Source organism: Dysidea avara, chromosome 8, assembly GCF_963678975.1.
Source record: "Dysidea avara chromosome 8, odDysAvar1.4, whole genome shotgun sequence".
Taxonomy (NCBI): Eukaryota; Metazoa; Porifera; class Demospongiae; order Dictyoceratida; family Dysideidae; genus Dysidea; species Dysidea avara.
In genome coordinates, this window is record NC_089279.1 from 29,396,166 (window position 1) to 29,423,485 (window position 27,320).

Sequence of the window (27,320 nt, forward strand, 5' to 3'; positions counted from 1 at the left end):
AATTATGTTAACAGTCCTGCCATGGTCCAGATTCTATAACCTGTGTAGTATGGAGGTTCTGTGAACACCAGTCTTCTGTAACTACAATAGCTATATCGTTCTATCATCTGCTTTGGCTATAAGTAACAAATCAATGAAGTAGCAACTAGTCCAAACAGGTAATCCATGACCACCTCTTGGTCAAGCTGAGTTGACTATGAAATGATCAGGAGACCAGCTATGTGTGTGTCAGGAAATCACGTGTACTCCATCTGTATATACGTACATGACATGTGTAATGTATGCAAGTGATTAATAATATACATGTATTAAGTATATTTTCTTAGTAACAGCAATAATAACAAAAAGATCTAGAGTATTACTGACTCAGATGTGGTTGAACATGTTTAGATTGCATTGGTTTTAGCTAACATGATGCCATGATGCTATACACTTGGTTTTAATCAGTTGGAATCTCTGTACTTTTGTCTAGTTTGTTCCTTCTGAAAACTATATAACTCATTACCTGTAATGGCAGAAATTACAGAGATTATACCTGCATCATAGCTCCAGGAGGCAGTTAAGAAGAAAACTTTTGACTTGCAAACATTTTGGTGGTTTGGCTTATAGTTCTTGTATCTATGTACTGTATATGTACAAATTTTCAAGGGACATAATTTTTTCAGATTTCGTGATCGTTTGGTTGTCTACAGAATTTTCATCCTCAAAAATTAAGGCGGGTTATCGGGGCTAGCTCTATGCTTTCTAATAGGTAACCTCAGTGATGTAATCCTTGAAAATAAAACCACAGAAATCCTGAAATTTTTCAATCTGTGAAAATTATGTCCCTTAAAAATGTGTATGAATATGGTACTTGTCAAAGTGTACATATTATATGCATGAGTTCCTATATAGTCATAGTACATTGGTGAAAGCATTTCAGGAAACTAATGTCACTCACTATATATACTAAAAAATTGTGAATATTTGCATGTCATACAATGTAAACAATGTATGAAGCTTTTCAACTTTATTCTTAGTAATATGGTGCCACAATTTTTAACCTGAAATATGTCACATCCTCACCTTTGCCATCAATATACACTACCTCCATTACTGTAGGACTGATGGACACCCATGTGAAGGCTCCATATGTACCAGTAGTATCATTGAGCGCATAGTAATACTGCAGTGAATTGGCTGGTATAGAATCCTGTCAGAAAGACAAATAAGTTGTATTGTTGTACTCCACAATGTCTTGTTACCAAGGCACTTTAGCTGACTAAATTAATGCATAATTACGTACATATGTTACTTCTCAAAATTGACAAGAGACCACAATAGTGTACTTGATATCTTCTGTCAAAAACTCTTTATACAGGGCAGTAAGGGCACACTAGACACACTACCCAATTAGGTCATGTGGTCCTCCACTGTAGCGTGGTTCTCCACTGCAGTGTGTGTGTGTGTGTGTGTGTGTGTGTGTGTGTGTGTGTGTGTGTGTGTGTGTGTGTGTGTGTGTGTGTGTGTGTGTGTGTGTGTGTGCAGGGGCGGATCTAGGATTTCAAAAGGGGTGGTGCTAACATAATGGTTGATTGGCTAAGAAATGTGACAACTGGTTAATACAACTAGCTATAGTGTGTGAAGCACACTCAGCATGTGGAGCATGCTCTATCTGGGGGGGTCTGGGGGCATGCCCCCACAGAAAAATTTTTCAAATTTAGCCTATTCAGTATTAAAATTTGGCAATATTTTTGATTGAAAAATGATGCCACTTTGTTTAAGTGATTCACAATGCTTATAAAGCGTTGTGAGTCACCTAAGTGTAATAATGATGAAATGACACGTAATACTAGCTGTCATATAAGGGCACAGCCAGTAACTAAAAATACATTCTTTACATAAAGAAAAGGAAGAGGAAGGATACAGTTATACATGATCAATACTTGCCATTAATTTTGTGTTTGAAATACCTTAATTTAGCAGTACATTAAATTTAGCAAATTTAGAGTTATATTTTTTGCTAATTGATTACATCAGTTCACAAATTAATAAAATTTATATGGTAAATTCATCAATATACAAGATCGCTAAATTTAGTCTACTACTTGGCTTAAGGTATAACTAGTGTGCTTTACAGTCTCATGGCTCAAACTATAATGTCCTGTTGTAACAATGAAGGGAGGGCTTGAGAGGACAAGTATACACTCAATCACTCACCATGCAGTGTGTAGAGTATGCATACGTAGAATTTTCCAGCTAGGGTGATGCTTCCTCTTGAAATTTTTGGAATGTAGCTATCACAAGATTGAATCTGGAAGTTATTTTTAACCAAATACTCTATTGTACTGAAAGATTGTGGGGATACAAGATGGATGAGTTCAGTTGTAATATATTTTAGAAAAACAGAACTACACATTTAAATTAATGCTATTGGATTATAAAGCAATACATAATAGTGGATTGTCAAAGACATACACAGGATTGGATCTTAAGGTCACTTTAGAGATTTAAATGCACATAACTTCAACTTTGTAGTATATATAGCCACGGACTGTTCTGTTACTATTTCAATCTGACTTTTTCAACTATATGGCCCCATCACCATATTAATTTTTTACAACCAGTCAGAAGTCACTTACATATATAACTAGTTTTTGGCCACAAATAACTCCTTATAACAAGACAGCGTAAATGCTGTGGTATGATTTGAGCTTATAAAGTTGAGCTTCAAGCTTAAGGGGTTTGGAAGTGCAAACCCTGTATGACATTAAATTTTATTAACTTCAATCGATGCTAGATTCAGATAAATACAGCATGGAACTTTGGTACTGATAAAGCAAAAACAAACAGTTCTCAGATACTACAGCCTTGTTAACTGTATACATGTTAAGAAATTAACTGTTTTGTTTAAGCATGTTAACCCAAGCATCAATGTAGCATAATATTAAACCATTTGACAGAAGTTGTTCTCAGAAAGTGATTAGTATATGGCAGGATGTTTGGAGCAATGGTAAGATAGCAGTGCACAGGTCAAGAAAACACACTGGCAACTTCTTGAATACAACATTATGATGGATGTTCTATTAGAGTATTTCGATTTTAGCAGCTTTTAGGTTAAGTCTCATGACAAAAGTATAATTTGAACCCCTCTTAGTAATTCTAAATAAAGATTAGCCATTCTCCCTTCTCTTTCCATCTTTTCATTGCCCATGCATACATATAAAATGCAATTGCATCTATACTGCAACTTCTAGAAGCTTCCTAGCTTTGCACATGGTAAAATTTTGGAGGGGGGGTGCTTCAGCACCCAAAGCACCCCCCCCCCCCCTAAATCCGCCCTTGTGTGTGTGTGTGTGTGTGTGTGTGTGTGTGTGTGTGTGTGTGTGTGTGTGTGTGTGTGTGTGTGTGTGTGTGTGTGTGTGTGTGTGTGTGTGTGTGTGTGTGTAGTATACACACATCCTTGGTATATACACATAATTTTTAAAAAGACATTTTGCAAATAAAAACTGGTTTCAAGTCATCAGTCTTCATGGTCTTGCTATCAATCTGTACACATGCACAAAGTCTAGTACAACTTGTGTATGTGTAACAATTTGGGATGGCATCTGAAGCTTCTCTGTAGTGGCTTAGCAAAGTTAATTGATAAAAAAAGATTACTAGTTTAGTTTCTGGAAAGCAACTGGTTTACAGCATCCAAAATTTTATGCTTACATATTCATGAATTTTATGGATACTGGTATATGGAGTTTCATTGATATCTATCAAGTTAGAGAGAATGATTGCTGGTACACCATAAATCCAGAACTATTTACATGAAAAAGACTTTCACATTTTCACGAAGTAAACATTGTAAAAGCTTTATTTAAATTAGTAAACAGTAAACAAAATTTCTTTAAGGTTTATTTTTAAATTAGTTAAATGCACAACACACAAAAGGTCACTTACGTGAATGTTTTCAGATTTATAGCATGCAAGTTTTGTCCATATAATAGTGTCACTACTCACAGCATGTTCCACAGAGATTCCAGTCATGTGTGCAGCTCCAGTTAGAACATACTCCACAGTGGAATTTTCCTCACGAATGTGTTGAGTGTTGTGGTCATGACCACAGAAGTAAGCAGTGACATCATATTGCATCAACAATGGTCTCAATCGTTGTACCAGTACATCAGTAGGTCCATGTAAAGCCACTGACCACACTACAGAGAGATGTACACTATTCATACAACAACATAATACAGACTAAATCTATAGACAAACAAAAGGTACTAGCCTATTGAAATTTAATTGAAATCCCTGTTAACAAAGACCTTTTTACATAATGTTGCATGTCCATAGGAACATTCAATTACAGTAGTAATTCCTCACCGGGGTAATGACCTAATACAAACAGCCAATCAGCCTTGGAAGCAGCTAGTGTCTCTTCTATCCACTCCCACTGATCTTCAGCAGCATTTACTGATTCAGGTCCAGGTGGTGGTAGCCATGTTTTAGTAGGGTGGGTATTACCAGCAAGAATGACAGTGTCAATGAAGATAAACTGAATTTCTGTATGAGTACCAGGTATTGTCATTGTCTGTTAAAAATAAATAATTAGCTGTCCATCAATACAAGTATAGTGACTGTCTACAAGTATACCAAAACAGCCAAGGGTGCGACCCCCCAAAAAGCCAGGATGAAGCAAGTTGTGAAAATCAAAGGTGGTGGACGCAATTACGTTAACATCAATAATGACAGCATCTCACCCTGGGTTTTTTATTGACTGCACCTTTTTCACAACTTGGCTGTTTTGGCATAGCTATCACTTATTGGGCTTTGGGGTTCCTTTTTACCTGTATTTCTTGTTTTTTCTTTATTACAAGAAAAAGAGAAAGACTTTCTCCATAGAAAGTTCAGCTACAAACAAGTCACCCTGTAGAAAGTTCAACTACAGACAAGTTACCCTGTAGTGACTCACAATTAAGTCACCATGTAGACTGAGTTCCAATCTACATTACAAGTCACCCTGTAGAAAATTCAGCTATGTTACCAGTCGTCACTAGAGAGTTTAGCTACGTACACAACAAGGCATGTGTAGAGCGCTCAGTTAGGTAACAAGTTACCGTGTAGAGAGTTCTGCTGTGTACAAGTTACCCGTAGAGTGTACTACATTGCAAAATGTCAATTATACAAATACTAAAAATGATTGGATTATTCTGTCGTTGTGTGTGTTCAATTAGAGTAATTTAAAAATCAATTCTAATACAAATTTACTTATCTGAACATATCTGGAACAGGTGTTCAGATAACTATACATGAATACAAACCTAATACACAAAACAAAGTACTGCACAATCCTCCAGCATTACCTCAGTGTAGTAATAGTTTGGCATATACCAACGATGAGAGCAAGCAGTGTACGCAATCTCAGCTGATGCATTTCCATAGTGATCATGATTACCAGCTATGACATACCATCTTGACTGTAGTGATCCAGCTGTGAACACCCTCTATGAACAACACATACAATTAAACATCCTATGTATCTAATTCTGAAGGGCTAAGCACACAGGTTACCTATATTTATGCAGGCCCAACAGAGTACAGTGCTATACAGACAAACCCAATACACAATTTGAAATGCTATGACTGGCCGAAGGCTATACACACTGGAGACCTGCAGAGTATTGCTAATCTTGTTTGACCTTGCTGCATTAACAAGTATAAGGAATAAGAAATTTTTTACATTTGAGCAGTAATAAAAGAAGAAAGGTCATCTACACCTGCAGTATACTAGTGGGCGTATACAACCTGCCATGACTAAAGTAGTGATTAAACATCCACTAGTAACCGCAGGTATTTGATGATCTTTCTTGTTTCATTGCTTCTTACTTCTGTGTATGGTCCCTACTCAAATGTAAAATTTCTAATTTTTCACAATAACATAATTATTACTGATGAAACAGCTCATACTGTAACAAAAAAGAGAATAGTTTCAGACACATTGTGAGATTTAGTTGTATGTGTGCCCTATTACTGAAATGCATAGTAGTCATTCTGCTTTGTTTTCAGCTATGTTCCCCTTAGTACGAGTAGTGCCTCTGCAATCAATCCAGTCATTCACAATTTAGAAATTATAGCACTGCAGCCATGACATGTTAGCACAAATCAACACTCATGTGGTATAGTGGAGAAAGAAACGGGACACAAAGGAGTAAGTCTATGATGCATGTATTGCAGCTGCTATAGTTGATGTAATGGCACCACTCGGGCTGAAACAACGTTAAACAGTGAAGAAATCAAGCCTGTAACCTTATCCACAGTTGTCTGGGGCATCAGTTAGTCAGTCAATAAATAATAAATCAGTTAACAGAAAATTCATTTAAATAAATCATTTAAAAATTCATAGAAACTTGTTTGAAGGGTATGGGAGTACTCTACAGGCATTTGTGGGCTTGATTACTATACAGATACCTAGCCAAGCTGTGAAGGAAAAACATTTTGCTGGAAAATCAGAAGCCATCACAATTCCTACCACCATGCTGTACAATAACCACCTGACTGAATTAAAGAAGCAATTAATGCATGAATATAGAACCACATCAGACCATTCCTGTGTATTTTGATAGCACAAACTACTTAACATGTGTACAGTGCAAACAGCGTGATACATCTATTATTGGCAATAGCACCCATAAGATAAGACCTGCTTCATCTCACAAACCATAGATAGTGTATTATACCTCCATGTCCTGAGATACAATACTATCTATGCACAAACACAGTCCATATTATCAAATACAATTCTATCTGGCATGTGCTACATAGACCATTTAAAACAAAATTGTTATTTTAGCACTAGCTGCATGACAGTTCCGTTTCTGTTCTAAAGACTATCACATTTAATCATTTCTTCTGTAGGAAACACGAGGTCAACTCTCTTTATCACGTGATCACATAAACGTACACACATTAATAGAATTACTTAATGTTACAAGTATGTATGCATGTAAAGTAAGTGTTACAGTTTACTGTTCCTACACCTCCCCCCAAGCATTGGTGGCACAGGCGAGCACCAATGCTGATATCAATCAGGCCAGCTGGGGTCTTCAATAAGCCTTGCAGGTGGTCTGTGGGGACGCACAGAGCGTCGTATCTCAGCTGGAGGTTGTGATGGTGGTCTTGGAGATGTTGGTGGGGAGGAATGTGGAGCATTTGTTCTTCTATCATGTGACAGGGAGGGTGGTTGAAGTGAAGCTGGTGTACGGCGTCTGAGGAAGCGGCGATTACGGACAAGGATTCTTCCACTTTGCGTCTTGACAAAGTACCTGCGATTAGGTCCAACACTGACAACTATTCCATATATGTCCCACAGCTTTGTTTGTTGGTTTTGTAAAGCTACCTTAGAACCAACTTGAATGTCAGGAAGGGAATGAGCATGGGTGTTGTAAAATTCCTTAGATTGGGCTAGCGTCTCAGTGGCTTGTTGTTCAGCTTCTTGAGTGCTCTTCTGCCACTCTGGTGCAAACGATCGGCGGTGTGCTGGTATACTGTCCTGTATGGGATGTCCAAACAATTTCTGGGCTGGAGAGGTTCCATCTTTACGTGAAGGTGTATTACGGTATTGGAGAAGGGCACGACACAATCGGCCTTCATTGAGGTGACGATGATCCCATGAGGCTGCCAGAATCTTCTTCATTGATTTTACTGTGGCTTCTATCTTGCCGTTACTCTGTGGGTACCGTGGTGACGAGGTGTTGTGTGTGAAACCCCAGTGTGTTGCAAAGTTTCTGAATGCATGGGCTGTAAATTGTGGACCCCCATCGGACCATAGAATGTCAGGTACTGATGTGCGACAAAATGTTTGCCTTAATGCTGTGATAAGGTAGTGTGTAGTAGAGTTATGACCCATTGGAATAATCTCTGGCCAATCCGTGTGACAGTCTACAAGGATCAAGAATTGACGCCCACCATAGCTACAATAATCAACTGCAATTTCCTGAAAAGGACGAAGTGGCTTTGGTTTCTGCATCAGTGGCTCTTTGGGATGAGAGGGTAGGTGATCTTGGCACAACTGGCAAGATAAAATAATGTTATCGATATCATTATCGATTCCTGGCCAGTAGACAGTTAACCGTGCACGCTGTTTAGTACGAACTGCCCCCTGGTGTGATTCATGAAGGTCAGATAGTACTTGCTGTCTCATAGTGGTGGGGATTAACAAACGGCACCCGTGGACAATAAAGCCACCATCTATGCTAAGATGTTCTCGTACATTCCAGAATCGTCTGCAGGACTCTGGAAGCTGTTGTCGGTGATCTGGAAATCCTTTGAGAATCATCTCTCTCAGCTGTTGATATTCTGGGTCATTGGCTGCATTGTCTTGTAGTTCTTGTAAGCGTGTGGTGGTGAGAGGCTCTGAGCTTGACAGAGCTCTAATCTCGGCTGTTGATAATTCAGGGTTGTGTTGGCTATCATACTCTGCTAATGAGTCTTCAACAAGAGGGTTGCTAACAGGGTTGCGGGACAACGCATCAGGAGCACAGTGACTGCTACCTTTAGTCCATTGTGTGGTAAAGTGGTATCCCATCAAGCGAGACTTAAGGCGTTGCAACCTAGGGTTCTCTACCTCATCCAGGCGACGTGTATTAAGGATTGGGATCAGTGGGTTATGATCTGTTGTTATAAGAAAATGCTGTAGGCCTGCTAAGAATACTCTACACTTGGTGACTGCCCAACAGACAGCAAGCATTTCCAACTCAATCACTGCGTATCGTGTTTCTGCGTCAGATAAGAATCGAGATCCTGCTTGGACCAGGTTCCATTCATCTCCAGTCTTCTGTTGTAGAATAAATCCAAGGCCTTGTCTACTGGCATCCGTACTTAACCTTGTCGGTTTGGTCATGTCAAAGAAAGACAGCAGTGGTGAGGTAGTCAGGGATGTCTTGATGTTTGTGAAGGCTTCCTGATGATGACTAGACCATAAGAATTCATTTTTTGTACTGAGCAGTGGTCTGAGAGGTGTCAACAGTGATGCCAGAGTGTGGGTGCTCGTTGACAGTTGGTTGACTAGACCCATGAAGGAGCGCAAGTCGGACCTGGTTGTAGGTGTAGGGTACTTGGTAATTGCTTCTGTGATAGATGGGTCTACTTTGTACCCATGTGATGATAGCTGAAAGCCTGCAAAGGTGACTTGAGCTTTAAAGAACTGGCACTTCTCCATGTTCAGTGCAATGTTGTTCTCCACACACCGCTGCAAGAATTGCTCCACGTGCTTAACATGGTCTGTGACATTGTTATCATAGATTACAAAATCATCAACAATGCGTCTGAACCCTGACAACCCACTGAAGGCTTCAGTCATTCTCCGGTTGTAATGCTCAGAAATTGAGGAGATGCCATAGGGGGCTCGTAGGTATTTATATCTACCGAATGGTGTTATGAATGTGGTCAGTTCTTGGCTGTCTGCATCTAATGGGCATTGATGGTAGCCCTTAAGTGCGTCAAGAACAGTGAATACCATTGCGTCACTGGTGGCAATGTCAGCCACAGCTTGGGCAGGGGTGAGAGATTGGTATCTTTCTCGGATGACGAAGCGGTTGAGATGTGATAGGTCCACACACATGCGAATGTTCTGCGAATGCTTCTTCGGTGTGACCACAATCGGTGCACACCATGTTGTGGCCTCAGTGATTGGAACGATTACGTTCTGTGACTCCAGGAGGTCTAGCTCAGCTTTTAATTTGTCGCGATAAGCAAACGGTATTGTGCGAGGTGTGTGTACACAAAAGGGTTTGGCATTTGCTGCTAGACAGATATGGAACTCTTCGCCCTGCATGGTCCTGATCTGGCCATCAAACACTGTGGGGTATTTATTGATCATTGCACCAACTTCTGCTATACTGGGTGTTGCGTTGACAGTCTTGATGTCATTACTAGGTGTCATGGAGGGTGCAAAGATTGGTGTTGGTTGGGGGTACTGTGAGGGTAATATGCTGAGGCTTCTAGCTGCCTTCCAGGACATGATGACCCCTGATACTTGTGAATAAATGTGCATGTCTTCCTTGTGCTGCCTTCCCTGTAGGTGAAATGTTATAGGTATTTTGCCCATTGGCTGCATGCTATGGCCATCTGCTGTATGGGGGGTGATCTCTGACGGTAATAGGTTAAGGGGGTGTTCCTTAAGCAACTGTAGAAGCTGTGGTCCGGCTGCTGAAATGTCAGCACCTGAGTCTGGTAGGGCTAGTGTATCACATGAACCATTGGCAGAGCAGATACAAACTTCAATGGTGGGTGCTGGTTCAGTGGCGGCGATCTGTGTGATGGTGTCTAGCCTATGCTGCTGATGGTCCTCAGTCCATGTTGTCTGTACAGATTTAGCAGAGACTGGTGGTGGGGTTCGGGGTAGTGTGGCTTTCTTAGCCCGACATACTCTGGAAAAGTGTCCCACCTTGTTGCAGTGATGACAGATTTGTTCATATGCTGGGCAGCGTACTCGACCCCCAATGTGTGGCTTTGACCCACACCCTGGGCAGATCACAGGCTGCTGGCTGGGCTGAGTAGTTGGTGGCTGTCGCCGTTGTTTAAGTGCCAAGACAGCTCCAGGGTTTGCACTGTTCATTTCACTCCGCTGTTTCTTAGCAGCCTCCTGTGCTCTACACATGGTTATGGCAGTATCCAATGTCAAGTTTGGTTGCTTCAGTAGGTTCTCAGTGACATCACCATCGAGAGAGCCTTCAATTATCTGGTCCCGTATGCTTTTTTGCGTACATTGCTCTGAGCAGAAGCCACATGTCTTTGCTAGCTCGCGTAAGGAGACCAAGAAATCATCAAAGCTCTCACCAGGTTGCTGTGTGCGAAAGCGTAGATTACGTCGCTCTACAGATTCGTTGATATGACCATCGATATGGCGCTTTATTGCTGTGATGATGGCGGATGGGTCTTGCCGTTGCTCCGTAGTGAGACCAAGATTATTAACAATGGCGAGGGTTTCTCGTGACAAACACAAAGTTAATACTTGTACCTTAGTTGCTGCGGACTCCTCTGCCAGCCCTGAGAGGGTACAGTACGATGCCCATTGATCCTTCCACGCCTCAAAATCGGACCCTCTGTCTACTTGTATGTCGAGCTTGGGCAAGTCAGTTTGCCGGAACACGTATGGCATCTTCTCCGGGTAGTTTTGTATCTCTCTACAAGGGAGCACGCGACAGAAACGACTACGACTTGGTTAAAATCACCTTTACAGGTGCCTCGACCGGCACAGGGATATAGTCTGGTGGTTCCTTTACAGTTGCCGAATAGCGGTAAGTCGCAACTGCTCAGTTTCGAACTGCTCGCAGCGCCATGTAGGAAACACGAGGTCAACTCTCTTTATCACGTGATCACATAAACGTACACACATTAATAGAATTACTTAATGTTACAAGTATGTATGCATGTAAAGTAAGTGTTACAGTTTACTGTTCCTACATCTTCAACATAATGTCTTTGTTATAAACACATTTCATGGTGCCAGAATATCATGATGTGATTTCACCTCATGAGATAGTTCAGTAGCTATGTGGCTGCTTTTACATTCCACACCATTACACAGGTAACCCCTAACTTAATGATCAATATTTCCTACAGAGCCAATCTTTTTGAGTACTAGGAAAGGCTGGGTACTAGACTAGATTCCATGCACAGCATTAGGCACTATTATAAGCTGCTAATATAGCTATAGCTACCGTGATATCAATACTGACTTCAAAGGTTTCTTTGAACCTGGGATCATCCACGTCCTTTACTCCGTAGTGATAGAAATTATCACCCAATGCAATTGTAAACGTCGAGTTAGTTTCTGCTGCCTTCCTTCCCATTTGAGTGGCTACTTCTTTCTGCGCTGGGGTGTAGTACGGCGCCTCATCCTGGCCGCCCCAGTCTCCGAGCATAACAAAATTCATTTTATTATCCGCTTTAGTTAAGCAACAGAAAACCAAAGTAATTATTAGACTCAAGAAATGATCCATACTCAATCCTTCTTGACTCGATGACAGCTTGTGCTAGGCTCACGTGTTTTCGCACTATTGCACGTGATGCAATTGATCGACTGGACCTGCCTGCTTGTAAATTTTGGAATTCATCAACAAAACCTTACGACGTGAATTACAATTCGTCAAACACAACAGAACTGTCGCCAGCAGCGGCAGCAAGATCGCCAGGTTAGTCAGTATTCGTGTAGCTATGTACAGTCTAGCATGCAATCCGGCATAGCCACCATTTGAGCATAGTGAAAGTCTTGTAGGTAAATCAATGTCTATCTTATTTCATAACTGTATATACGTATAACAGCTGTACTAATTATACGAATGAGCTAACCGAAAGCTGGCCACCAGCTATGGCTATACCGCACACATGCGATCACTTGACTACTCTGTGAATGCTATCCCATTAGGGACTCATGAGTCATATTATATAGTATGGAGCTATAACTAAAATACATGTAGCTACCGACTGCTACCCTAACAGGAGGCTTTACCACAAAAATAATAGAACATATGAATGCAATCTTTTAATTACTGTAATTTGATTTAGCATAGTTCATAGTGACATTTGCATTTGCAGCTTGTAAATGCTTACGCATGTACAATATAACAGCGTGTGTGTGTGTATGTGCGTGTGTGTGTGTGTGTGTGTGTGTGTGTGTATGTGCGTGTGTGTGTGTGTGTGTGTGTGTGTGTGTGTGTGTGTGTGTGTGTGTGTGTGTGTGTGTGTGTGTGTGTGTGTGTGTGTGTGTGTGTCTATAGCCATGCATTGTTTACATGTTGCATGCATTATCTGAATGAAGCCTACTTTTATCACCCTTTTTAACATTTCAATTCACTTGCATGTTATATAAACTGCAGGTGTAAAAATAAGAAAGGCCCATTTATCATACAGTCAGATTGAATATATACAACTACTTTCAACATACTGCTAGCTATAGTAACAAAAGAAGGTTAATACCTGGTAAAACATGTAATGTATTGAATACATAGCTATTGTGCCTGGTCCTTATACATGGATACTGTACAATGTAGTTTTGGATAGAAGATATGAGTTCTTCAATTTTTAATTTCTTTATAAAATACCCTTAAAATTTCTCAACTTCTATAAATCATAAAATACCCTTAAAATTATGTGACCTGCACATATGTATATATGCAAATGAGGAAGTGATCAAGAAGGGTAAAAGTTATAGCTACAGCAACTGGGAGAATTCCTTGAAATATTGCTCAAGTTTAGGCTAAAGAGTTCCTGTGGTTTCTTTGATGCAGCCTAGACTACATGTTATCAGAGAAGGGTGTCACCATTGGGTATGGATATTATGTCTGCACTTATAATTACCAGATTAGAGTTTTGATAACAGATTCTATGTAACTTCCTGTAATATCAGCCTTTAGCCTTCCTTTCAAAGTTCCTAGTGGGATATAGCATTAATTTTGATTCTTGGAAATTTTCAGTATAGAATTCTGTACATTACTACAAACTTTATACTGTGGTTTATGATATGTTTAAGATACAACTATATACACGTTTACATTCTAGTTAATTGATCATGATTTTTAGTGATGATGTCACATTACTACTCAGTTAATGAAGATGATGATGTGCCAGTGTTAAACAAGTTACCACAACAGTACGGAACTGTAGAGTGAGTGCTTGGTGATGGGTTAAATATTTAACTTGTTCCCAGGTGTACCTCTGTATACCAGTGTGTACCAATGACCATATATAAGACATTGAGATTGGGAGAATGGGCTGGAGGGCTGTAGCCTTGAGACCTGACCCTTAATCTCTCATGTGAGATCATGTCGATTGGGTCATGGTAAATGTGTACCCCAACATTTATGATAAGGCTCTGGCTGGTATAATTGGTGGTATGCCAACTTACCCCACACCAGAAGCCCTATACTGATATTACGATTCCTCCTAGCTGATATGCTACAGTGCAACCCATGTCACATTAACCAGCCATAGTTTGGTATTATGAGTTAGTGGAAAGTAAGGATGGGGAGGGACCTTAGGGTGGGATAAAACGTTCCATCCAGCACTACAAAAATTTAGTGATACTGCTGCTCTTTAGCTGCCACTGCTACCCTGCTATAGCATAGAATGATCTAGAACAGGCAGGATGTTACATATGCTACCACCTCAAACCTGTTGTTGATACCTTCTAATGAATACCACAATGTGTAATGATCAAGCTAGCTCTATCGACAGTTGTTTACTGAAACCCTGCCCACATGGTATTTAACCTGGGTCCCATAGACTAATATGTTACTATGGCCACCTTCAAGTTAACACTGTTTAACCTTCGAATAAACTTGTAATAGATGTCCAGATTTTTATCTGCTTCAATTCACTATCTGTAGCCTGCAAACTTTCTGTAAAGGTTTAATTATGTCTACCACAAAGCTGTAATTAGCTAGTTGGTACCATTGAATGTATATTTTGAAGCAATGGATTAGTTCCCATTCAAAGTATGATCAATTTATTCTAATACAAAGATTTGTGTGCAGCAATATATACAGTAACTGGTGCTGATGTCAAAAGACTTTATATATCTAAAATAACTGTAACATGCTTATACTTATATCTCCAACTCTGTTGCTGCGCCAGATGTATTAACCTACATCTTCCTTACAGAGAAGACTTCAATGAGCATCAGAGGTGTTGTTTTAACAGAAGATGCTTCTTACCCTTCATCATCATTATCATCGCCTTACTGTTTGTGATGGTCATTGCCACTATAAGTGAGTGTGAGAATCGTGTGCTTTGGTATGTAGAATACTACACTGTGCTGCTCAATGGAATAGAAATAAAAATATACACATAGCCACATTTCTAGTGTGTGAGTGTATTCAATGGCGGATCCAGGATGGGGCATTTGGGACAAATGCCCCCCTCCCCCCCCCCCAACTCAAGCCCTGAGCCATAGCTAGCCACTTTTTTGATAGAAATACTAGACAGATCTATACACCTTGTCAGACCAAAATAACTCATGAAAACTGTATATCACCACCATTTATTGCAAAGTCAAGGTATAACAGCTGTCAGTTGTCACCCAGCTACTTTCATATGCAGTAAGCACTGCTAAAAATAATTATCATGTTGCTTGTAACCTTTTAAAACAGCTTTTTAGACTTTACAACCATCTGCAAAGGCCACAATGACAAAAATCATCCTACTAAGGAGTGATCATTGCTGCTTAAAAAATACAGCAACTATCAAGATAATCTGCTCTCCCCAACCACCAAAACTTAGCCTGTTTGTGCCCCTCCCCTTGCCAGCTCCTGGATCTGCCCCTGGTATTGGTAGTTAAGCTTGAAAATTTATTGAACTTATCTTCTTCTGGGCAAGGGTTAAGGGCATAAAAAGGGTTTCACCTTTTGAAATTTGCAGTTATGGGCTTGCAGCAGGAAAACCATTGGTCATACAGAAAGTGTAGTAACTAACATGAGTTTTACTTTTGATATCTCAGAGGTATATATGTATATATAGGGAGAACAATTTTAAGGGTACATGAGTTTCATAGTTGGCCACAGGGAAGAAAAATATTCTTTATATAGATCGAATTACTCTAACATACTGTAAGTTGCTTTTTTTTCATTGTAAAATAATTTTCGTATACAAAATTTGCACGAAAATCTCTTGCACGAAAATGTTTATACAAGATCGAACTACTCTAATAGAGCAGTCATTCACGTAAATCATACGAAAATATTTTTACATTTTGTTGCACGAAAATAAAGCGAATTACGGTAGAACACTCAAGTGTACTCTAATAGAACACTCCCACAAGTTGTATTCATACTGGGGTAAATATAGTATAAATGTAGGAACGTTAGTTTTATAATCTTTAAGGTTTTTATTACAGAGGGTCAGAACTTATGTTTGGATCAGAAGTCACTCATTGTTTGCACATTTACTGTAGCCTCTTCAGTAATATCAGGAGCTCATAAGCACCACTCGTGCCTTCAGCGCTTATAAGCTCCTGGCAATATGTAACTTGATTTTGGAAAACCACAGTTCACTTTTGAGGCACGCAAACAAGTTTTAAAATAACACTAGACCGAAATGTCTACACTATCTGACTAACAATTTTCACACTTTCCAGGTAGTGATTACAACAGTGTGTAAAGCATGCATGCTCCTTTTAGGGGTGTCTGGGGGCATGTCTTCCCCCCCACCCCCCTCCAGAAATTTTTTGAGAAATAGGTGCTACAAGATTGAATCTGGTGGCACTTTTTGCAACAGTGTTGTCAATTAAAATCTTTCAGGTACGACATAAGTACAATGGATCCTTCCACCATATGATATAGCTGCCAGTTTGGAAACCATGACGATATTTAATCACATGATACACTTGTGATGTCACATAAAGTAAATTAGGTAATTATTGGAAAAGCTCTGCCCCTCTCATCTGAAGTTGGGGGGCTCCAGCCTCTCTAGCCCCCACCTTCTGCTGCCACTAAATTTATATGTTCAGAATTATATTTTAATATCAAGACTCACGGTAGTGAGTCGCGCGGCCAGTAAAGCAGAAACGCGCGCCGCAGACAATAAATGACGCGACCACTACGTGAGGATTTTACAAGAACGAACGTTGTCAAATTCGGCCTTCCTGTAATCCACCCGTCACTTACGCTATCCCTCTGAAACTCTGGAGTTGAACTCATCGTGTCACTAGTAACTACCACACAAGCAGTGAAGCAAATCCACGCCGATTGTTTCGTGATCGAGGTTGCCGAGATCAAAGGGGAAGTTTCATTTTTTTCTTTCTTTTTTTTTTATCGCATGCGGTTAGACGCAACCGCAGGTGTATGTCTTGCGTTCCTTTGTGCATTCTGAACATTGATCGCCCTGTTATCGCTTCAGTATTCACTCAATCACCTCAAGATTCACATCATCGATTTCACCATACATGATTACCCTACAGTCGTGATTTCAGTACCAAACAAAGTTTCAGTCGTCCTCAGTCGACCTAGAGGCCAAATACAAATCCCAGATTGTTGTTTTCTGCAATACTCGCTTGGCATGTAGGGCAATGTGTCTTTAAACTGTTCTAAAAGTTTCGTTCAGATTGAAACATTTGTTTTCGAGAATGGCTAGTTTGAAATTTGAATTTAGTCGCCCCCATGTCATTTGCTCTCTAAGAATTTTACTCGGAATTTAAAGAATGACGCAGAGCACAACTGCGGTCACTGGGTATTGATGAACTGGCGCTCTATGTAGTTAATCAGTACATATAGCCACCAAGAAGTGTGCTGCCATAGATTATAGTCCATAGATATAATCTATGGTGCTGCATACCATCCTTCGTTTTGAAATTAGTCTCCCCCACATAATTTGTCCTCTAAGGGTGCGGCTTAAAGAATGACACAAGAGTACAACTGCGTTTACCAATTGTTGACACAAGCTGTGAGTAATTAGCACATGTAGCTAGCTTAAAAGGAAGTGTGCAAAATCGCCTAATACAATTGTCACCATGCATTATTGCATTTTATAGCACCCCCACACAAAATTACACATGTAATTACAACATACAGAGGAGACACATGAATACCAAACACTTTTCACAACAATAATGTAAGAATTGTACAATAATGACTGTAATATAACTGCTATGCAAATGTTTTCCAGTGGCCCGCCATGGTAGCAAGTCTCACATGATGGCATGTATATTCATCCAAACACAATGGGAGTAACGAGTAAGTATGATGGCAACAAGTTGGTATGACTCCATTTGTAGAATCCAGATGAGTGGGTGTGGCTCCAGTATGTCTAAACAGTTAACAAACATTCCTGTTATAAATACGTGCTAGAGTTGCAATATAATAGTATAGTATTTAAATGCAATAATACATAGTCTCCATTGCATCACTATCAAACGACACTAAGTGGAGGATATTGTTGCATCTCTAGTATGTACACTCTATCAGTACAACCTGTCTTAATGGCCACTAGTATAGAAAGACAACCACTCTTGAAAAGCCAATTCCAATTGAGAATTTATACACTGTTACCTGCTGAATGAGTGAAGGTGGTAATAAACAAGTTCCACCGTAATTTATACACGTGATCTGATCCTGTATATTCTGTCAGTGGATGAGATCCACTTGGCCAGGACAAAATGTGACTCAAGTGCCCTGGATGATCCATACTCAACCAACTTATGACCCAGTGGCACAATGGAACTGACTATTGATAGAGAATACAATTATATTTATTTCTAAGATGTGTGGATGTGTGGACACATTACAACACATTACATGTACATACAAGACATGCTACGTACTGTTTTAGCATTTCAAGTCACCACAATATACACGTACCAGTCAACAATGCTTCATAGTGCCCATCAGTAAACTTGAAGAAAAGTTACGAAAAATAAAAATTCACATAAGTACAATGAAACCTCATTAATATGGCAGGCTGTGGGACCAAAAAATTTGGCCTGAATAACAAGGTGGCCTTATTAATGAGTTCATAAGTAATGCTTAGCTATATTTGGGACCTACTAGAGGTGGCCAATATAATGAGGTGGTCTTATTAAAGAGGTGGCCACTAAGTGAGGTTTCACTGTACATATAGTTCACAATATTGTGAACAATATTAATGGTTAACAATATACACTGAAACCTGCAGGTCACTTCTTGTGGAAGATTGCTCTCTACACAAAATGACACATTCAGAGATTGTATTTAGATGGATGATACAGTAACGCATTGTGACTTCAATACTCGTGATGTGTCACTGCTAGGCAGCAACCATATACACGGCACTGCCACATCGCACTTGCTCGCACACACAATTTTGCTAAAGATTTTACAAATTGATAATTAAGGGGTGTGGCAACTAGCTGTTTCACTCGCAAGACTTGTGGCAGCTGTTTCCCTTCTGTACAAGTGGCCACCAAGACAGGTCCACTGTGGATGAAAGCCAGGCATTAGATATTTGGTATTTCATGTGTTGAAGACATTCCAGGGATTCTGGTAGTCTCAAATCTCACCACAGTTTAACTCAGGCAGTGTTGTGGTCACCACTAAACTACTAGAATGATGTGTTATGTGAAAAATATATCCTATGGATAATGACTTCATCACTTTCTTCATCAGGAGATTATAAGCGGGACCAATAGTGAAACTTTTTACACTTGGGGCTGACAGTCAACTGCCTATGTCTGAAGCAGTACTTTTGGTGCTCTAACAGATTGGCTGCCCCCTTGCTGCCAGCACTCACTGTCTCAAACGCTGTCATACACTAAATCCATCTCTATAGCCAGTTAGAACAGCATGCTTCTTACCTTTTTTTAAGGCCGCATAATGCAGCCACCTCTTTAAAAGGCAAGGTCAGAAAATTTTGTCCCTACGGCCTGAATAATGACCAGTTTTCACTGTACTATTAGTGATTAGTGATCATGGGGGATTATTTATTAAGATACTAAGATATACAAACGCTACAACCTCTAAATATAGCAGTAAATTTTTTACCCTGGTCCAATGTCTCGTAATAATCGTGACTTCGTGAGAGACTCTACTGTGACAAATACATGTTTATTTATTTATTTATTATTAACACTTTACAGTGACCAGCACTGAAGGTCTACAACAACATGTGCTGCAGCCTTAGGATTACCTAACCTAGTTTCATGATATGTGCTAATCGCCTTTTTACAATTAAGTTTTACAACACAAATACATGTATAGTTAAACTCACCAATTGCGACTAAATCCCTTCAACACGAAAAGACAAGTAATGAGACAACCTTGGAGACAACAGCCACACAAGCCTATTCTGGTGCGTTTATTTAGTAGTAATATAAATTTTAAAGGCGTTTATTTACAACAGGACATAATTACGCGCCCCTCTATTGTCTCTGTACATACTTGCCTTTTCTTTACTATTCTCATTTCATTTCACAAGATCTCTTGGCAGGGGCGTAGCTTCTTCACTTGAATTAGTCAATGCTTGAAGTGGATCGAGATACTCTAATAGAACAGTCACATTTCTACAAGTGCCATATTTTTATATTGTAAAGTCTGTAAGTAGCTAGTAATTTAAACTATACAATCCGATGCTAAGCAGAAGTTGTAACTATGCTAAATATTGATTGTTGTGTTACAGCTGTTTTATGACTGCTCTAATAGAGTATCTTGATCGTTTCAATGCAGTACAAGATGAAAGGCAAAGTGTTGTTAAGGGTTTACTAGTTAAAATGGGTGTTAGTTGGCTGCAGTTGCATGCCACTAACAGGGCCGTCCAGAGAAATTAGAGGGCCCAGGGAAAAGAGTTAAAGAGGGGCCCAGGGGCAAGGAAGGGTCTAGATCTTGACTGCTCTATTAGAGTATATCGATCTTTCTTTAAACAGGTATTCAAGGGGCCCTTTTCGGGCTGGGGCAGGGGGCAAAATACCCCAGTTACCCCCCCTCATGTGGGCGGCCCTGGCCACTAAAATTACAGTTATATTTTAATATTCTGTCACTGTAATCTGGGGTTTCTGTCAAAACCATGGAAACTCACCTACTGTTATCAACAGTGCATTGCTTATTCTAACAAAAAGTATTGAAATCCCATCCAAAAACAGCTTATAGCTGTAAAAAAAGTGCGCGTCCAAGTAAAGCAGAGTTAACTGCGACAAAAAGTAATGATATCATAATGCGGCCATGTGCAAGGTGTGCAAGTTGTAAAATTAATATTAGCTAATCAGATAATACAATGTTATTGTTAAAGTGTTAATGAGAACTATGTGATGCTGCTAGTTTTTAAGTGTGTGAGCATCTTCATAAATGCCACATAAATTTAATTCTCAATAAAGCAATGTGTATAGATTCTCTGATAGTAATAAATAGTTTGAGTTTGGCCACCTTTCCTTTGTTCGTAGCATTGCTGTATACAGGAAAGGCGGCCAAACTCAAACTATTTATTACTATCAGAGAATCTATACACATTGCTTTATTGAGAATTAAATTTATGTGGCATTTATGAAGATGCTCACACACTTAAAAACTAGCAGCATCACATAGTTCTCATTAACACTTTAACAATAACATTGTATTATCTGATTAGCTAATATTAATTTTACAACTTGCACACCTCGCACATGGCCGCATTATGATATCATTACTTTTTGTCGCAGTTAACTCTGCTTTACTTGGACGTGCACTTTTTTTACAGCTATAAGCTGTTTTTGGATGGGATGTAGATTACTGATTCAATTCAGATACTTTTGTTGTTCTAGCATTAGCAGTCACTCTAAATTCCAACAATGATGACGGAGAGGCTAATTATAAATTGAGCTTTCTTGTAGTAGGAGACTGGGGAGGGAAGTCCTCACCACCATACTACACACCGGCACAGAAAAGTGTTGCTCTTCAAATGGGCAGAACAGCAGAGGAAATCAACTCACAATTCACTGTGAGTCTTGGGGATAATTTTTACAAAAATGGAGTAACAGACGAAGATGATCCAAGGTTCAATACTACATTTGAAGTAAGTACACCATATGTATGTATGTTGTTGTTGTGTGCTTATTGGAAATCAAAGCTTAGTCAAAATTTAATCGTCTACAAAGCATTAGAGAATTTATGACTATATAGACAGATTATTGCATTGCATGAATGAATGAAGTTATTTTAAAAAGTTTACTGGAGCTGCATGGTAGTTATTGCCTGGGAAAGGTTTTTACTTGTCACCTTTCACAAATGAAGTGTTTATTACAAACAGCAAATGCAACAACAGCAATTACATAAACCTAATGCTCAACAAGAACGTGTGCAACAAACATGAGACTTTCCTCTAGACAAAATGTAGTGCCAGTATCATATTAATGCAAGCCATATATGAAGTCGTATATCAAACTACTCCCAAGTTTTCACTTGGATATCACAGCAGTGCTAGTTATTAACACTCATCCTCGGTTTTGTCTTGGACTCGTGTCAATAGCTAAGATATTCTACTCCAACTGTTAACCATAACTTCCTTTACCGTAATTCACTTTAGTTTCGTGCAAAAAATTTTCGTGATAAAATTTTTCGTGTAAAAATATTTTTGTATGATTATGTGAATGACTGCTCTATTAAAGCAGTTTGATCTTATGTAAAAATTTTCGTGTAAGACATTTTCGTACAAATTGTCGCATACGAAAATTATTTTACAATGAAAAAAAGCAAATTACGGTATTTATCACACCTAAATTGATGTATACTGAATCTATAACTATACAAAAGTTATACTATTACATGGGATGGTGCAATTGTAACATCTAACAAGACCTGCCATTTGTTCTCAAAAAAAAACAAAAAACAATCAAAGCTGATGAACAAAAACAACTAGCTCATTTATTTATTACAGTGGAACTTGTCTTAGTGGCTACCTCTCTAAAAATGACTTAAAAGGACCCAAAGTGAGACTTTCATACACTATTCAACCGATATAAAGTAGCCACCTACTTATTAAGCTCACAAAATCTTGACCAGCCTATAACAGGTTTCACTGTATAATGCACAGATTAACATAAATTGACAAAAGATATAAATAATAGTTATACGGGCACAATGTGGAGTCTATGAAATTTATAAACCCGAAGGCCCGGGCTGTAGCGCACAAGCGAAGCGAGGACGCTACTAAGGGCCTGAGGGTTTATAAATTTCATAGACTCCACACTGTGCCCGTATAACTGCTTTAGACTCTATTTCACATTACACTCAGATCACTTACCTCATCCATGGCTGTTTCTGCTGTAGGCTCGGCAAAAGTGTCTGGTTTTCTTGCGATAATACTAGCGCCATGGCAACTATGCGTCCTCAAGTGACAAAATAATAGTGCTCGTTACATCACTACACGTGAACAATGCATAGCGATTGGATAAACCTAGATTTTGAGCATATGTTATATTGTGCCTGAAGGCGTGGGTATATTAGAAAACAAGGTGGAGTATATGAGATTTATTACCTACCCAAAACAGCCTAAATAGAGTCTAAATAGTCTTATTGTTGAGTGACACTAACCAGCTGCCGCTTAATGCTGAAGGGAGCTTGCTTTTGAGGCTAGACCTTTGTAGATGTCACTTGGCTCTTTCATGTAAATAACCATTGCTTTAGTTACAGTCAAACATGCTTAAAATTTTGTGCAAATACTTTCAGCAAAACTTTCACCTATTATTCGCTTCAGTGTTCCCATTATGCTTGCATTTATACTGCTAGGTTAACAACATTTTAAAAGATTTTAAACAGTGAATGCTCTATTAAACTATTTCACTACAAAGTGACTGTTCTATTTGAAAGTATTGACCTAAGAAGCTTAGTACCAGCGGTGTATCTAGGGGTGGGCCTGTGTTCTACCAAAGAATTTTGGTATGTGAGATCGAGATACTCTAATAGAACAGTCAATCACTCTATTCAAAGCAGCAATGAAGCAAACTATGCAAGTGATAAATAAGTATTTTATCAGTGGTGTAATATAGTATAGCAGTGTAGCCCCCAAAATTGGCAATATTGTGCACTTTTTCATAAAACCATGAAACTTTCCACATAAATAGTACTCCTCATGACATGTAATTTTAGATATAGTGCCGTCACTGAGTTGACTGTTGGTGACTTATACGGTCGTTTTTATACAGAAAATTGACCATTTTTGTCTTTAACTCCCTGAGGCAGTAATTAACTTGTTCAAAACATGGTACCAAACTAAAGAAACAACTTGGTTTTTATTTGAAGTCAATAGGTGATATTATCACAAAGTTATGATCATTTTTACTAGTTGCAAAATTTGATAAATTTACCTGCCCTCAAGGTGTGAATTACATGTGGGCAGATAATTATGCATAAATTTATCAAATTTTGTAGCTAATAAAAATACTCATAACTTTGTAATGAAATCACCTATTGACTTCAAATGAAAACCAAGTTGTTTCTATCAGCAAGATCTTTTGTTTGGTACCATGTTTTAAACAAGTTAATTACTGCCTCAGGGAGTTAAGAAAAAAATGATCAATTTTCTGTACAAAAATGGCCATAAAGGTTACCAAAGGTCAAATCAGCGACAGCACTATATCTGAAAATACATGTATTGAGGACTACTATTTATGTGGAAAGTTTCATGGCTTTATGAAAAAGTGCACAATTTTTTGGTTGTGCAGCTATTGGTGAAGGGTTTTCATTTTGAACAGGCAGTTACCTTCTTCTTCTTCTTTTTTTTTTCTTTTGGCCCTACCAAACCTAAGAGTCTAGATACGCCACTGCTTGATACAATGCATTGAGTGCTCAATTAAAAATATGCCATCAATATCTGTTTTCAAGGAATTAAGCTCCATTATAATATAGTTTGAAATATCTACCTAATAATTATGCATTAATTATGCTGGCATAACAGTCTAGACATTATTTGACGCAGGCCAATACAGTGTGGCATACACTATATGTTTACCATGTAGCACTTTGTGTATTAAACCTGATACCTCACATGATACATGCCTTAATAATTATGTACATTGTTGTGTGGCATACGTACATGCGGGAACGTGTTACCAATAATCAGCTAGCAACGATACATTATAAAGCTCTTGTGCAACACTTTTTGCTCTGGTACTTAGTAGTGTGTATGAAACATAGACTATAGAGAATTATAATATTAGTAGGTGGTCTTGTATTTTATGACCAGCAAAAAACTTTGCATGTGGCAGCTTTACATTAATTTGGAATTGTTCTTTAAATACTTGTCAACATCTTGAGAAAGGTGCTACTACAATGAATAAATGTACTAAAATTGTGAGTACTTTAAAATTGTTCTATGTATTTGTCATTCATAGAGTGTGTTCACAGCTGAGTCACTCCAGCCAAGGTGGTACATCATAGCTGGTAATCATGATCACAATGGAAATGTTTCAGCACAAATTGAATACACTAAAAAATCACACCGATGGTATATGCCCAATTATTACTATACTGAGGTAATACTACTACTGCAGTTTGTACTATGATGTACAATACATTATATATTCAGATAATTAGAATTCCTGATTCAGGTGTTGCAGTCCAGTTTGTGTTTATTGACACGGAACTTCTTACTAGAGGCAATCAGGCATGTTTGCAGCCTGCCACTCAAGATTCTCAGTGGACTTGGATCGAAAACACACTAGCTGCTTCAATTGCACGATGGCTATTTGTGCTGGGACATCATCCTGGTAAGATCGTACCAAGCAAATGTTCTGAAGAAGAAATTGCCATACAAGATTCATTACATGTAACTGCACAAAACTTGCACATAGAAATGATTATAATTATGTGGTGAAGGGTGCACATTCTTGTGTTATTGCATGCACTGCAGCTGAAACACATGTAAGTCTTGCAAGACTGCAACTACATGTATAAGGTATACCAGTTCAGAGTAGGTACAGTACTTGTGCAGGGGCATAGCCAGAAAATCTTGAGAGAGTGAGTGATACAATTTGCCAGCATGTTCTATCTAGGGGTGTGGTGCATTCCTCGACAGAAAAAAAAATTTTTTTTCAAAAAATCAGACTTCTGAAATTGACTTGAAAGTACTGTTGAATGTTTTATTTGCATACACAGTTGTTCTATTAGAGTATCACAATCTTAAAAAATGGAGGCAGGGGCTAAGCCCCCTCTAAAACTGGAGGCGTTCTAGCCCTCATGTTACTACACCTATGTAGTATATATTGCCAAGCGTCACTACTTTCATGTGAAGTTTCGCTACTTATTTCACCATCATGTCAACAAAAGTATCTATAATTATAATAAGCCATAGTCTGTCAGGACTTATAGGTATAATATAACATAAGTCTCCTACACATTATGTAGCGAACATATTGCTAAAAGCTAACAAATTATTACTGACAATATAAACTTCTATATATATATAAAGATATATTATATAGGAACATCATTCAACACATTTTAGTTAGCTTTTGATATTACTCACTTTCCCCATGACCTCAGGTGAACAGACTACAAAGGAGAGTCAATTATTTTGAGCTATATGTAGCAGGGGAAGAGTAGTCTTAATAATTGAGAAGCACATAAGTACAAAATTATAATAATTATGTCTGTGTAGAGGATGGAGAAATGCTTTAAAAGATATTCAGAGAACCATTATGATGTAATGATGTGGTACATAATAACTGTACACTGTATGTATGTATAAACGAGGTATAACAAGCGTTAAAAAAAAAAAAGTTTGATTGCTCCATTAAACTATTAAGGCACACAACAAAAGCATGTATTTTATTGGTGTTTTGGATATCGTTGTTCAGATAATTGACTCTCTACAGTATACATTGCAAAAAGCAGCAATTATTACTTCTGCACTTGATAGTTCACTTTGCTGGTTGTTTATGTGTATAGTTTGGTCAATTGATAACCATGGACCCACTCAAGTTTTGGTGGATTGCCTGAGACCTCTACTGATAAAATACAAAGTCACTGCTTATTTTTGTGGACACGATCATACCATGCAGCACATCCATGAAGAGGACAGTTCTGTGGAGTATTTTGTGAGTGGAGCTGGTCATAGCATCAATCCTTCACAAACTCATGTAGTACGCACACTTGCATGGAATATTCCATTTTTTAATATTTTGTCTTCATAGGGTGATGTGCCTCCACAATCTCTTCTGTTTCACTATGGCTCCTGGGACCCTTTTAAAACTCGAGGTGCATTTGCCTACGTCTCCGTTTACCCTGCGATAATGAATGTTACATATGTGGATTATAAAGGTTGGCATGCATTACATGGTTATCACTAATTATTATTCATAAAAATACATGTGTTTAGGAAATGAGTTGTATTTTTATTCCAAAGAACCAACCAGAAAATGACAGAACTCCAGCAAGAAATTAATTACATGAAGAAGTTGACTGCAGCATGAAAAATGCACTGCACTTTATACTCTTCAGCCTTCTTTCATATTTAGCTACACTGTAACACTGCAGTATATCATTGTAAACCAGGGACATACGCAGGAACTTTGAAAAGGGGTCTCCACTATAACTGAGTGACCGTTATACCGTATAGAGAGAAACTTTGGCAAATCGCTACAAATTTGCCAAAGTTTTACCCGCTAATTACTCATGCCTGAGATTTGCATCTTTATAGCTATACTATAGATTGAACTTGAATTTGCTCAAGTTTATTTTGTCAAATGCAATTTAACTTGCTATTTGCCAAAGTTTATCCCCACCAAAGTTTATCCCCACCAAAGTTTCCCTCTATATGGTATTAGAGTAGTTTATAGTTTATATTGCCTGACTGCTTTATTAGAGTATCTGAATCTTTTCATCAGAATCATAATTCAGAACAATACTGCAAGTGTTGCTATC

The 27,320-nt window shown here is 38.7% G+C and overlaps 2 protein-coding genes and 1 long non-coding RNA gene across 9 annotated transcripts; 1 reads left to right on the top strand and 2 right to left on the bottom strand.

The window, feature by feature from the left end:
- Positions 1 to 50: 50 nt before the first annotated feature.
- On the bottom strand, positions 51 to 12,025 carry LOC136263136 (tartrate-resistant acid phosphatase type 5-like). 3 transcript variants are annotated; one of them, XM_066057630.1, is made up of 6 exons: positions 11,706 to 12,025; positions 5,331 to 5,471; positions 4,351 to 4,558; positions 3,988 to 4,181; positions 1,066 to 1,192; positions 51 to 251 (listed from the first exon to the last, which is right to left on the bottom strand). In XM_066057630.1, exons 1-6 carry the CDS (start codon positions 11,967 to 11,969, stop codon positions 229 to 231), a joined length of 957 nt encoding a protein of 318 aa, XP_065913702.1. In that variant the 5' UTR covers positions 11,970 to 12,025; the 3' UTR covers positions 51 to 228. The 3 variants fall into 3 exon arrangements, with proteins under 3 accessions (XP_065913702.1, XP_065913701.1, XP_065913704.1); XM_066057629.1 differs by lacking the exon at positions 51 to 251 and adding an exon at positions 271 to 505 and having other exon boundaries at positions 11,706 to 12,023; XM_066057632.1 differs by lacking the exons at positions 51 to 251; positions 11,706 to 12,025 and adding exons at positions 275 to 505; positions 10,985 to 11,408.
- Positions 11,905 to 27,088, top strand: LOC136263134 (tartrate-resistant acid phosphatase type 5-like). 5 transcript variants are annotated; one of them, XM_066057625.1, is made up of 9 exons: positions 11,905 to 12,161; positions 13,549 to 13,618; positions 14,629 to 14,735; positions 21,224 to 21,474; positions 24,791 to 24,931; positions 24,985 to 25,165; positions 26,346 to 26,539; positions 26,591 to 26,717; positions 26,776 to 27,088. In XM_066057625.1, exons 1-9 carry the CDS (start codon positions 11,990 to 11,992, stop codon positions 26,817 to 26,819), a joined length of 1,287 nt encoding a protein of 428 aa, XP_065913697.1. In that variant the 5' UTR covers positions 11,905 to 11,989; the 3' UTR covers positions 26,820 to 27,088. The 5 variants fall into 5 exon arrangements, with proteins under 5 accessions (XP_065913697.1, XP_065913698.1, XP_065913696.1 ...); XM_066057626.1 differs by having other exon boundaries at positions 11,906 to 12,161; positions 13,573 to 13,633; XM_066057624.1 differs by having other exon boundaries at positions 11,908 to 12,161; positions 13,549 to 13,633; positions 26,776 to 27,087.
- LOC136264117 (uncharacterized) lies at positions 17,538 to 18,841 on the bottom strand. The gene is made up of 2 exons (XR_010704964.1): positions 18,281 to 18,841; positions 17,538 to 17,766 (listed from the first exon to the last, which is right to left on the bottom strand). It is a non-coding gene; the product is annotated as an uncharacterized lncRNA (long non-coding RNA).
- Positions 27,089 to 27,320: the final 232 nt, after the last annotated feature.

Coding starts and splice junctions, on each gene's coding strand:
- LOC136263134 (XM_066057624.1), top strand. CDS start 11,990: ATGACAGCTTGTGCTAGGCTCACGTGTTTTCGCACTATTGCACGTGAT. Junction 13,634..14,628: donor CAACAGTACGGAACTGTAGA/GTGAGTGCTTGG, acceptor TCTTCCTTACAG/AGAAGACTTCAATGAGCATC. Junction 14,736..21,223: donor GATGGTCATTGCCACTATAA/GTGAGTGTGAGA, acceptor TTGTTGTTCTAG/CATTAGCAGTCACTCTAAAT.
- LOC136263136 (XM_066057629.1), bottom strand. CDS start 11,969: ATGGATCATTTCTTGAGTCTAATAATTACTTTGGTTTTCTGTTGCTTA. Junction 5,472..11,705: donor GGTTCAAAGAAACCTTTGAA/GTCAGTATTGAT, acceptor TGTTGTTCATAG/AGGGTGTTCACAGCTGGATC. Junction 4,559..5,330: donor CAAACTATTACTACACTGAG/GTAATGCTGGAG, acceptor TATTTTTAACAG/ACAATGACAATACCTGGTAC.